The 12,299-nt window shown below is 42.7% G+C and overlaps 2 protein-coding genes across 4 annotated transcripts; both read right to left on the reverse strand.

The window, feature by feature from the left end:
* Nucleotides 1-205: 205 nt before the first annotated feature.
* On the reverse strand, nucleotides 206-9,599 carry DNAJC9 (DnaJ heat shock protein family (Hsp40) member C9). Of its 2 annotated transcripts, XM_070470815.1 has the most exons (6): nucleotides 5,898-9,599; nucleotides 5,216-5,272; nucleotides 4,899-5,039; nucleotides 4,012-4,266; nucleotides 1,994-2,080; nucleotides 206-1,630 (listed from the first exon to the last, which is right to left on the reverse strand). In XM_070470815.1, the coding sequence occupies exons 1-6, from the start codon at nucleotides 6,087-6,089 to the stop codon at nucleotides 1,511-1,513; spliced, it is 852 nt and encodes a 283-aa protein (XP_070326916.1). In that variant the 5' UTR covers nucleotides 6,090-9,599; the 3' UTR covers nucleotides 206-1,510. The 2 variants fall into 2 exon arrangements, with proteins under 2 accessions (XP_070326916.1, XP_020750678.1); XM_020895019.2 differs by lacking the exon at nucleotides 5,898-9,599 and having other exon boundaries at nucleotides 5,216-5,881.
* A 94-nt stretch (nucleotides 9,600-9,693) lies between these two features.
* MRPS16 (mitochondrial ribosomal protein S16) lies at nucleotides 9,694-11,646 on the reverse strand. Of its 2 annotated transcripts, none has more exons than XM_070470816.1 (3): nucleotides 11,529-11,646; nucleotides 10,425-10,685; nucleotides 9,694-9,936 (listed from the first exon to the last, which is right to left on the reverse strand). In XM_070470816.1, the coding sequence occupies exons 1-3, from the start codon at nucleotides 11,629-11,631 to the stop codon at nucleotides 9,803-9,805; spliced, it is 498 nt and encodes a 165-aa protein (XP_070326917.1). In that variant the 5' UTR covers nucleotides 11,632-11,646; the 3' UTR covers nucleotides 9,694-9,802. The 2 variants fall into 2 exon arrangements, with proteins under 2 accessions (XP_070326917.1, XP_020750714.1); XM_020895055.2 differs by lacking the exon at nucleotides 11,529-11,646 and adding an exon at nucleotides 11,349-11,522.
* Between the last annotated feature and the right edge of the window lie 653 nt (nucleotides 11,647-12,299).

The raw sequence follows: 12,299 nt of genomic DNA on the forward strand, positions 1-12,299 counted from the left end.
CAGTTCTGTCTAGTATAATCATATGCTAAGAGCAAAGGAAGAGAACTTTGACATTCTTCTGATTTTCACATGGACCTTTCCCGAGTGCACTCATGAATGCATCAATGGTTTTAACTATGGCTTAAACTTATTTAACTTTCATTGAATTTTAATTCTGATGATCATACTGATTTTAGATCTTCTATTAATCTTCAGAGTTGATAAATTTAAATGATCATAACTTGGGATTTATTATTTCAAAGTGTTCTAATACTATCATATGAAGACAGGTACAGCAAACAACCTACATTAAACTGTATTTTTAATACAATTAAAAGAGTATTTTTTAATCTATTTGTTATCCAAACTGAAAACGTGTCTTATGCTTACCTCAGATAAATTATGTACATGACTCTCAGTGACAGAAGGCTTGTTTTATGCATATGATATTGAATATATTAGCTTACAAATCAGAGATTTTAAGTTGAACAGTCTCTAAAAAATTTTCATATATTCTAATGAACTCATACCAATTCTACTAAATATAAATGAAAATCTCTGTACTGTTCTCACAAATCAATACCATTAGTACATGATAACAAACCACTGGATCAAGACAGCTTGCCTTTCAAGGTCAGAGTTAACAAGTCATTTAGCCTAGCTTCCTCACCCTTTTATAGATGAGGAAACAAGTTCTGACAAGCTCAGTAACCTAATTCTAAGGACATTCAGCAGTTACAGAGAGGATTACAGCATCTCTTTATGCAACTTAAACCAGGCTATCTGCTACAATACTGGCTAGAACTACTTTTCTTCTTTTTTTATCCTAAGCACCATTCATATATTTAATAAATCATCTTTTAAATGACCATATTGGGATCACTTAAAAAGTCCCGGGAACTTAACAGTCATCTTTCACTTGATTATTTAATCTTGTACAATTCTTACAAAAGTGCTTGAAGTAATCTGAACACCTGTTTCTCCTATATACCTCAAGCAAAGAGTGCCAAACTTAGTTGAGTAGGAAAAATAAAAAAGAGAGGGCCTATGCAAGAACATTAAGACTGAAAGCAAACTGGCAAGTATTTGGGAAATAGATGTCCAGCAAGTGTTGAAGGCTAGGTAGAGTACATGTCCTAAAAAACACACACCACTGAATACCCTGAAGCTCATTCCTATATGGCAAAATAACAATTGCTAAAAGTGGTAGGGACAGATCTGCATTCTAGATACAGTTCCTTATTCAGAAGACACACGGAAAAGTGCTCTCAAGGAAGCATTCACCCTCCCACTCCCTCAGTGATCACCACCAAACTCCATAGGAGGACCTCACAGGATGTCAGCGTATTTCTAGGATATGCTAAGACCAGGCTGAGAGAGTCTACTTGGTTTAGATAGTTGATCCAAATAATTTAGGCTTGAAAGACAACTTTTCTCAAGAGTTGAGTTCACTTTTGTCTTCAAATCTTGACTGTACCTTGCCTACAAAGGCATCAGGTAACACCTATGGACTTTTGAAGAGAATATTCCATTATTTCTTTTCTTTCTTGAGAGTCGTTTTTTTCCCTCCTCGTTTGGAAGGTTTGCAGTACTTTGCTTCCATCTGAGCCAGAAAATTGTCCATTTCCTTTTGCCGATCCTTTTGTCTGCTCTGTTTAAGAAGTTAAAACACAAGCTTTCAAAACTCAAGACTGTCCACAGAAATAAAGTATTTAGCAGTAGACAGGGGCTGGTGGAAAGGGAGAATGAGGAGTGACTGCTAGTGGATAAGGGGTTTGTGTTTAGAGTGATGCTGATCTGGAATTAGATAGTGCTGATGATTGTAAAACCTGATCAATATACTAAAAAACCACTGAATTGTACATTTTAAAAGGGTGACTGTATGGTACCTGAATGTCTTAAAAGATGAAAACAAAATGCCTATAATACTATATACACTCCAAAGAATATTAGCAGTAAGAAGCAGAACGTGAAAGAAATGGCGGTAAGCTTCACAGACAACCTGACAGTTTACCTGAATGGCTGCTTTCAAGTTATCCACTCCTTCGTCAAGCCCCAACTCCTTCCTGCTCATTTCTGCTTCTTTAGCCTCTTCCTCAGCCTAAAACAGAAACTCATGTGAGATACAATGCCAACCTAGCAAATACTAAAAATACAGCCTCTTTTCCAAAAGCAAATCTGTTAAGACCATTTCAATTTGAGGATTATATAAATTAAAAGCATAAAATCAAGCAGTAGATCCTCTGATTCCAATAAGCATTTGAGAGTGTTCCCAATTTGTATGCTAGGGGTAAGCAGGTCATTTGGTTCCATAAACCATAGGGGGACAGAAAGGAAAACAAAATGCTAGAAGAGCTAAGAAAGGTCACTTAACCAAGGATACCCTCAAAATGTTGCCAGGACACAGGCACCTCAGATTCCTCCTCTGGAAACCAAATTTACTACATGTGACTTGTGGTAGCCAAGAGCACAACCCTGGTTTAAAATTTCCCCTGAGTAGTTAGGATAAACTCTAACAAATTCCGTTTTAACGTTTCTTTACCAGATTTCAAAGCCACCTCCTCTTGCCAAATTTTACTAGGGCACTGATTCCAAACTACTACAAGAATACCTTGGGAAAGGTTAGTAAGTTCATTCTCCAGGGCGACAACTAAGACTATGAGAGGTCCCAATCCCCAGAGAATTTTCTAAATAGCAATGAATACTATTAATACTGAGAATGATGATATGTTAGGACCTTGTTACTCCAATAAAGTTTCCCCTGAAACAGTCCTTGAAATCAATTTATTTCTTTTAGTACTGTTTTTTCTCTAAGTTTGCAGAATTCTCTGTCAAAACTATTCCATTCCCCACTCCACCCCCCAAACTCCAGGAAAGTTTCTCAAGCTAATAGGCTATTACTGAACACAGCTGTGCTGTTTCACCTAAAAAAAGTTGCCAACTTAAACTGTCAGCTTGAAATCTAGACAGATGGAGCCTATAAGCCAAAGTGGTGATCTTGATACACATTCCATTTCTCTCAACACACGTGTCAGGTTTCTCCTGCATCTTTTTACATAAAAGCCACAGACCTAACTCCACCTCCAATTCAGCCATACAAAATAAAGTACCCGCCAAAGAGCTACAGTCTTCCCTAGAGTGCCCATTATGAAAGCCAGGTTGAGGCAAGAGTGACTTTAATACCAGTCCGGTCTTCCCCTAAAGACCAGAAGCACAGATATTTGTTACCTTGAATCTGCTCCCTCCTGAACCCCACATGTCCTTAAGCTCCTTTCCCTTGCCATCATCCTTACCCTCACCAACCCCACAGTTTAATATGGGTGAAAAGGACACAAACCACAATCCTTAATACTCTACAAAAGTGTACCTCAAAGGGTGCTTGGAAATACACAATTATCAAAATAAACTGGTTTTTAGTTGTTTTTTTTTTCACTCTATCTCCCCATGTGTTTTTTTTTTTTTTAAATTATATTCTGGGTCCGACTCAAGAATCGAAGTAAGTGAAGTCATTCAGTCGTCTCCGACTCTTTGCGACCCCGTGGACTGTAGCCTACTAGGCTCCTCCATGGGATTTTCCAGGCAAGAGTACTGGAGTGGGTTGCCATCAAACTGGGCAATACAGAAATTTAAATTAATAAGACATAGTCCTACAGTCTTTGTCACCTCCTCACCTCTTAACCAAGTGAGAATCACTATGGAGCCTAGGTATCCGGATTCTGTTACTTTATTGCCTTAGAATGCCTCAGCAAGGTTAAAAGAATTGGCCCATATGAAGAATATTTCAGTGCTACTTTCAAATGATACTGATTATCTAATCCATGCAGTAAAATCCTTTTGAGCACAACAGAGTAGGGGAAAAAAGTTTCTCTTAATGAGCTCATTATGCTCTTTTAGTTAGATGGCAACTAGAAAAGAAGTTAAGCCTTATCTTTATTTCAGCAGTCTTATATATATTTTCGGTGTTATAAATATCCTCAAATTCCTTTGGGAAGTAGTCAAGATATAAATAGTAAATGGCATTCAAAACCTTACCCTCCTTTTCCTTGCATTCATCTTCTGCTTGGATTCTTTGACAAAGGCATTATAGGACGGTACCTCTCCAGCATCAATGGCCTGTTGAATAATGTGCCTTATCCTGGGTTCCTCTGTGTACTGCACACACAGCACAGACTCCATGATCTGATCCATGTCACCCTTGAAGTCCAGATAGGCCTGTTTAATATCAGTCAGCTCTTCTTCAGAACCTTTGTATGTCTTCTCAAAAGCCTGAATGTCTTCCAGAGATATCTGAACAAATGAGAGAGAGACACATGCTGTAACTTTGAAAAGTTTATTTTAAATAGTAGGAATACAAGAAAAAAGTTAACTCAGGTGTCAAAATATTTCTCTCCAAATACAACAGCTGCTCGAGTTGAAAGTGTTGCAAGGAAGCAAATTTTCTATGCTAAAGATTTTCTAGCGTTCTCCCTAGTCCAATCTTTAGAACTGCTAAGCTACACACCAGGAAAATTTAAGTGAGTTTCCAAAGGTGGGAAGAGACCCAGAAAAATACTCAGGGCTTGCACCTGGCTTTGTAAAATAAAGCACATATAAAAAAATTTAATGTCCTCCTATCACTACACTCTACACCAACAGATAGTTAAAGGCCCATTTCATTAAGTGTTATCTACGTGCATGTGTTATAACACACATATACACACGGTTCAACAGAACGGTTAGATAAATTCGCCCTTCTTCAAAGAAGTGGGTCTCTCCTAAGGAATGTCTGTGCTGTGTGTGCGTTTATTAATATTTATAGAGACCAAATAAAGAATCCTCATTCTTAACAACACAAAACGCAAGGCCTTAGAGGCATTCAATAAAGGTTTGTTGAATGATTAAATGGGAACGGTCACAAGAAAATCTCCAGAGTTCTCTACCTTTTTAAAGAGTAATCTCCAATAGGCCTCCCAGTCCCGGTCTTGGCTGAGCACATCAGAATCTTCGTCCACTGTTCCCTGTTCATCGTATAATGCTCTCTGTTCTTTGTCACTCAGAACGGAGTAGACCTTCCCAAGGATCTGCGGGAAAGAGTACACTAAAATCACCCCTCCGCCTCTCACTGAAACCGCGCCGCGAGAAATAAAAGATTAGAAAACGCCAGGCCGGGTTCTGCTCACTCCACCCCGGGAGAGGCCGGGCGGTCATAAGACGGAGGGAAGCCGGGGGGCCGGTGGGTAGAGTCTAGAGAGCGCACCTGGAAGCGGCGAGTGGCGTCCTCCTTGTCGTCCTCGCCCACCCGATCCGGGTGCACCTGCAGGGACACCTTGTGATAGCCGCGTCGGACCTCGCTGTCTGAGGCCTCGCGCCGCACGCCCAATACTTGGTAAAGGTCGACGGTGCCGAATAGTTCTTCGCACAGTTCTAGAAGCCCCATGGCAGGCAGCGGTGCGAAGGGGACAGCGGCCTCAGCGAAAACACCTGACCCCAGCTACACTGAGTAGAGCTCAAGAGCGCCTACCTTTTCCCGCGCAAAAAGCCCGAGGCTCTAGCGTCACAAGAGGCGCCGGAAGAGGCGGGGCCACGACGCCACACTTTACGGCCGTTGAGAAATGGGGGCGTGGCCAAGCTGGGGACAGCCAGCATTGAGGCGGTGAGTGTCCTAGCACCGGAATCTCCTTCCACAAATTCTCTCAGCCCCGGCCCTCCTCCCCTTACTCTGAAAACCTCATTCCTACCTTTCCCTCAATGTCCCAGCTCAGTTTATGCAACAATGTAAACGTTCATATTAGGTTGAACCTAGCACTGCTTTCCTTTTGCCTTTTTTCCAGTAAAAAACAGCATAACATCAGTATTTGGCAATCTCATGTGGTTTAAATTTGGGGATCACAACAGATTGTGGAAAATTCTTAAGAGATGGGAACACCAGACCACCTTACCTGCCTCCTGAAAAACCTGTATGGGCTTCCCTGTAGCTCAGATGGTGAAGAATCCGCCTGCAATGCAGGAGACCTGGTATCAATCCCCCAGTGGGGAAGATCCACTGGAGACAGAAATGGCAACCCACTCTTGTATTCCTGCCTGGAGAATTCCATGGACTGAACAGATGAGCCTGGCAGACTACAGTCCATAGGGTGGCAGAGTGAGACACGACTGAGCGATTAACACTACACTACTACAAGAAGCAATAGTTAGAACCAGACGTGGAACAATGGACTGGTTCCAAATTGGGAAAGGAGTAAGTCAAGACTGTATATTGTCACCCTTCTTATTTAACTTATATGCAGAGTAAATCATGCGAAATGCTGGGCTGGATGTATCACAAGCTGGAATCAGGATTGCAGGGAGAAATACCAAAAACCTCAGATATGTAGATAACATCACCCTAATAGCAGAAAGTGAAGAACTAAAGAGTCTTCTGATGAGGGTGAGAGTGAAAAAGCTGGTTTAAAACTCAACGTTCAAAAAACCAAGATATGACATCCAGTCCCATCACTTCATGGCAAATAGGTTAAAAATAGAAACAGTGACTGACTTTTTCTTTGGCTCCAAAATCACTGCAGATGTTGACTGTAGCCTATAATTAAAAGACACTTGCTCCTTGGAAGAAAAGCTATGACAAACCTAGACAGTATTAAAAAGCTAAGTGCTGAAGAACTGATACTTTCAAACTGTAGTGCTGGAAAAGACTCTTAGTCCCTTGGACAGCACGGTGATCAAACTAGTCAATCCTAAAGGAAATCAACCCTGAAAATTTATTGGAAGGATTGATGCTGAAGTGCCAATACTTTGACCACCTGATGTGAAGAGCTGACTAACTGGAAAAGACCCCAATGCTGAGAAAGACTGAGGGCATGAAGAGAAGGGGATGACAGAGGATGAAATGGTTGGATGGCATCATTGACTCAATAGTATGAGTTTGAGCAAACTCTGGGAGATAGTGAAGGACAGGCATGCTACAGTCCATGGGGTCGTGAAGAGTCAGACACGACTGAGTGACTGAACAACAAGTTGGAACTGCTAGGCAGGGACTTTCCCGTGAGCCCTGCAATTTAAAAAAAACCTACATTAAACAAAAAGCATAAAATACCAGTCTTCTAAAAATTCTCTTAATTGATAGAACTTCTAGATTTGACATTTAATACAGAATCATTTCCATTCACTTTCCAGTTCCTGAATCGCCTTCCACGTTTGTGGAGATAACATAATCCAAACCCCCATCTTGATAAAAATATAAGCTTTAGAAACAAAGACTTTCTAAAGTGCAGACCTGGGTTTGAGCATGTTGGATTTGATATGGTAGCAAGACAGGCAGATGCAATCATACAGGAATTGGTGAAAAATCTGGGTCTGAAAAATGGGCCAAAGATCTAAACAGACATTTCTCCAAAGAAGACATACAGATGGCTAACAAACACATGAGAAGATGCTCAACATCACTCATTATCAGAGAAATGCAAATTAAAACCTCAATGAGGTACCATTCCACACCAGTCAGAATGGCTGCTACCCAAAAGTCTACAAGCAATAAATGCTGGAGAGGGTGTGGAGAAAAGGGAACCCTCTTACACTGTTGGTGGGAATGCAAACTAGTAAAGCCACTATGGAGAACAGTGTGGAGATTCCTTAAAAAACTGGAAATAGAACTGCCATATGACCCAGCAATCCCATTCCTGGGCATACACACCGAGGAAACCAGATCTGAAAGAGACACATGCACCCCAATGTTCATCGCAGCACTGTTTATAATAGCCAGGACATGGAAGCAACCTAGATGCCCATCAACAGATGAATGGATAAGAAAACTGTGGTACATATACACAATGGAATATTACTCAGCCATTAAAAAGAATTCATTTGAATCAGTTCTAATGAGGTGGATGAAACTGGAGCCCAGAGTGAAGAGTGAAGTAAGCCAGAAAGATAAAGACCAATACAGTATACTAACACATTTATATAGAATTGAGAAAGATGGTATGATAACCCTATACGCAAGACAGAAAAAGAGACACATGTGTATAGAACAGACTTTTGGACCCTATGGGAAAAGGTAAGGGTGGGATGACCTGAGAGAACAGCATCAAAACATGTATATTATCAAGTGTGAAACAGATCGCCAGTCCAGGTTGGATGTATGAGACGGGTGCTCAGGGCTGGTGCACTGGGATGACCCAGAGGGATGGGAAGGGGAGGGAGGTGGGAGGGGGGTTCAGGATGGGGAACACATGTAAATCCATGGCTGATTCATGTCAATGTATGGCAAAAACCACTACAATATTGTAAAGTAATTAGCCAACTAATAAAAATAATTGGGAAAAATAAAAATAAAAAATAAAATAATTTTGAGAAACTTAAAAAAAAAAAGAAAAATCTGGGCCTGGAAATCCAAATCAAGAGTAGGACTAGAGGAAACTTTGGAAATCAGGGAGAGGATGAGCTTACACGGCAGTTTCCATATGTGTGTCTTAAATAAAAGACAGACCAAGGCACAAAGTGAATATGCGAATTGGCAGAAACTCAGCAGCTCAAAATAATACCTATTTCACATCAGTTCCCTTCATTGGTCAATACTTTCCAGAATTACATTCTCCTCTACTCTACCAGTAAAGGTTTCTCCAAAGACCTCAAACTTCCCAGGGTAGACTGTTCTTTAAACTTTAAAATGGTTTTCAAAACATTTCTTTTTCCTAGATTCAAGATCAAACTCCCATAAAGTCAGTTGCTCTCTGCCTGTCCTGCCTTTAAAGCCTCCCCAAAGCAAGTGGAGGCCAACCAGTGACAACTCAGAGAGCCTTGATGACCTGAGTTTGAGGTGGCTGGCAATTATTCTCAGAATATAAAACTGAGAATAGGCTGGTACAATGATAGGGCTTTAGACTCTCCTCTATAAATCTCCCATATTTTAGTTTTACACCAGATTATGAAATTTATATTATTCAGAGTGACTAAAGCCATCTAATGCTGCTACAGTGATGGTGGAACAGATAACAGGCTTTTGGGGGACACAACCAGTGATTTATATTAACAAACCATGATACCCAAACCTAATTTTGTCACTGACTTTTTAAATGGACTTTTGAAAAGCCCTTTGTCTTTACTCACTACCCCCACTACAAACATAACATGTTGGAAAGGGCTCTGCAGGTAAGAGCATCGGGGTCTGACTCTGTTCTGCCCAATACTAAAACTATGTGGCCTTGGCTGATTTTCTACTTCTGAACCTCAGCTTCCCCACTGATAAACTGGAGACAATCCTACCTAATTTCATGATGCCTTATAATTCTCACAAATAACCTTGCACGGAAGTTGTACATAGGTACTTTACTTTCTTCCAGTTATTCATTTTTTAAAAAGTAGATTATTAGAGCCTAAAAGCATGTAACAAACTACCTTTGTAAATTTGAGATTGTGTGTTGACTAGAAAATGTAAATCTGCAATTACGAAAACAGTAAGTAAAGTAATTGTATTCTTGAGTTGGTGGGATGACCATAAATGATTAAAGATAGAAATACTTGGAGAGGACACAGACATGCTGGTTGGGGACTCTGAAACAGGAAATCTTGGAAGGTGGTAGGCTATAAAGTTTCCCAAGGGACCCAGAGTCCAACCTACCCCACAGCCACTGTCTTTCCCCTGAAGAAGGCTGAAAGAATTAGTATCTATACCCAGCTTTATGTCAGTCAAGAGCAAACTTCTCCCTGGGCTCTCTTCAGATCAGGCCAGATGATCATGGATGACTTAAAAAATGCCATTTATTGACCTCCAAATATAATAAAACTAAGAATTCTGCACAAATATTTTAAGAGGACTTCAAGTTTGTTCCCACTGCTATGTTCACTGAAGTCAGCTCTCTTTTGTCTCTGTAGCCTCTGTATCTGGTTTCTGAGCCGCTAAGAGGACTTCTCGTGCCCGTTTCCGTCGCAGCCTCTCAGCATTTGTGATCACCATCGGGTGCAGAGGGAAAAAGCCAGAAAGACCTAAAAGTAACAGGATTTTCATTCATTATAACATCACAAACTAATGTTTACCTGGGAACTCAGTCTCACTGAACTGAAGTCTAACAGAGATTTGATCCAAGACAAAGATTCAAAACAGATTCCTCACTTGCCAAAATGCTTTTACCTCTTCCCCCAGCTCCCTCTCTTCCATTTACTGCAAGGTCACAATGGATGTTGTCTACTTCTTAACACTATTTTCCTTACTTGAAAAAATGATCAACTGACAGTCATGCAAGACACACCATTCCCATTTTTTTTTTAGCATAAAATCTCAGTCATCCAAAAAGTCTCATGAAGTCTCTACAAAAGGAATCTCCAGATTTCAACTGGCATCTAGATCTGAAATTTCAATTCTCCCTGTAGTCCTGATTAGCCTGGAGATAGTGCAAATCATTCTTAATTTTCATCATCCTGGAAATGACTTCAATTGAAAATCCCCTCAGAGACGTAAGGCTTAGCTGAGTTACCCAGAAGCTTTTCCACAGGCTTTGAAAGGTGGGCTCCACAGCCAATCCAATGCCGGATCCGGTCCAGGTTGAGAGCAACGAGTTTCTCTCCATGACTGTTGGGCATTGGATCATAGGAGCCCAGCTGCTCTACGAAACGGCCATCCCTGGGACACTTGTTGTGAGCAGCCACGATGCGGTAGAAAGGTCTGTTGGTACAGCCACCGAGCGCAAGGCGGATGATTAAGTGGCCTCCACGGTAGGCCTTGCAAAGGACAGTAGCTGTAGACAAATAAGTGGTTAAGACACAAGAATCGAGAGCACAAAATGGACAAAATGAAATGTGACAACCCCTTTCCTCCACTGAAATGCTGCTGCTGCTGCTTAGTCGCTTTAGTCGTGTCCAACTCTGTACGACCCTATGGACTGTCGCCAGCCAGGCTCCTCTGGCCATGAGATTCTCTAGGAAGACTATTGAAGTGGGTTGCCCGTATCTTCCTCCAGGGGATCTTCCCGATCCAGGGATCGAACCGCGGTCTCCTGCACTGCAGGCAGATTCTTTACCTCTGAGCCACCAGGGAAGCCTAAAATGTCCTTCCTTTCAACCAATTCTTTTCAGTCTGACTCAGAAACCCTTTTTTTGTGAAACTCCTCTTAAACACTCCAGCTACACCCAACGCACTCAACACAGACCTGCTATTTACTGTCTCTGGAACAAGCTGAAGCCCAGCTGCCTCACCTATAAAATGAACGCCATTTATCTCGTAGGAGTTCAGCGAAAACTTTAAAAGCGAACAAGAAAACCACTGAGGGCAGGATCAAACGTGTGCAGTTTCAGGTACGGGCTGTCTCTAGCTTGTCTAGGAGAGCGCAGCTCCAGTCGGCCCGCACTCCCTCTTATCCCCACGACCGCCCGGAAAGTCTCCCGGGGCCCCCATTACTCACTGAGCTGGACCATGGCGCAGCCGGCGGGCCCCGAGGCCTGTGCGCCAGTTGCGACGCCTCGGAGCTTCCCGGAGCCGGAGCGAATCCGCTCTACGGCCTCCGGCTGCGCAGACAACCCACCAGAAAGTTCAACGCCTAAGAACCGCGGACTTCAATCCTCCTCCACCCCAGCCCAGGCACCTTGGTACCGGAAGCGAGTAGTCCAGTCGCCCCGCCTCTTCCGGCCCCTTCCCTGCACTTCCGTAACACGACACAGAGAGCCCTGAGGTATCTTAACTACCATGAAGGCGGAACGTTACACCTTGGGGATTCCCGGCGAGCCGAGCCGGGTGGGATCTCCGGCCCTCATGCCCTGTGGGTCACTGCCTGAGGGAGGAATACTGGGAGAATCCCGGGAAGGGGTGAAGTGAAAGTGTTGGTCACTCAGCCGTGTCCGACTCTTTGCGACCCTGTGGATCGTAGCCCGCCAGTCTCCTGGGTCCGTGAGATTACTCAGGCAAGAATACTGGAGTGGGTTGCCATTCCTTCTTCAAGGGGATCCTCCTGACCCAGGGATCAAACCCGGGTCTTAGGTTTTTCGGCAGATTCTTTACCGCTTTGAGACCAGCAGAGAAGGCCACCATCCATCCTTCCAGCAAATGTTTTCCGAGCACCAGTTAGGGCCTAGGCGCGGTGCCAGAGAACGCAAAGAGGAAAGAGGGCTGTCCCTGCCCCTAGGCAGCTGACAGTCGTGGCGGGGAGGGGAGGGATGGGGCCGGCGGGGAGAGACGGTGAGGTTACATCTGAGTAACTAGGGGTAGTCAGTACACAGTCCTGGGGTGAGCAGAAGAGAAGGTGAACCTGGTAATTCCTCAGGAAGACTTCATAAAGGAAGTAGCATTAGGGCTGAGACTAGAGAAGAACTATAAATGTGTATAGAGTTGATTTTATCCTATGTTTACCGATGTGCCT

The sequence above is a fragment of the Odocoileus virginianus genome, chromosome 7 (assembly GCF_023699985.2).
Source record: "Odocoileus virginianus isolate 20LAN1187 ecotype Illinois chromosome 7, Ovbor_1.2, whole genome shotgun sequence".
Lineage (NCBI taxonomy): Eukaryota > Metazoa > Chordata > Mammalia > Artiodactyla > Cervidae > Odocoileus > Odocoileus virginianus.

Excerpts from the sequence above, each read along its gene's own strand:
- DNAJC9 (XM_070470815.1), bottom strand. The coding sequence starts at position 6,089 with ATGGACTGTAGTCTGCCAGGCTCATCTGTTCAGTCCATGGAATTCTCC. Across the intron at positions 5,273-5,897 it reads ACAGGTTTTTCAGGAGGCAG|GTGCACCCGGATCGGGTGGG; the intron begins GTAAGGTGGTCT and ends GTGTCCCTGCAG. Across the intron at positions 5,040-5,215 it reads ACGCCACTCGCCGCTTCCAG|ATCCTTGGGAAGGTCTACTC; the intron begins GTGCGCTCTCTA and ends TCTTTCCCGCAG.
- MRPS16 (XM_070470816.1), bottom strand. The coding sequence starts at position 11,631 with ATGGTAGTTAAGATACCTCAGGGCTCTCTGTGTCGTGTTACGGAAGTG. Across the intron at positions 10,686-11,528 it reads TACTCGCTTCCGGTACCAAG|CTACTGTCCTTTGCAAGGCC; the intron begins GTGCCTGGGCTG and ends ATTTGTCTACAG. Across the intron at positions 9,937-10,424 it reads GCCTGTGGAAAAGCTTCTGG|GTCTTTCTGGCTTTTTCCCT; the intron begins GTAACTCAGCTA and ends TGTTACTTTTAG.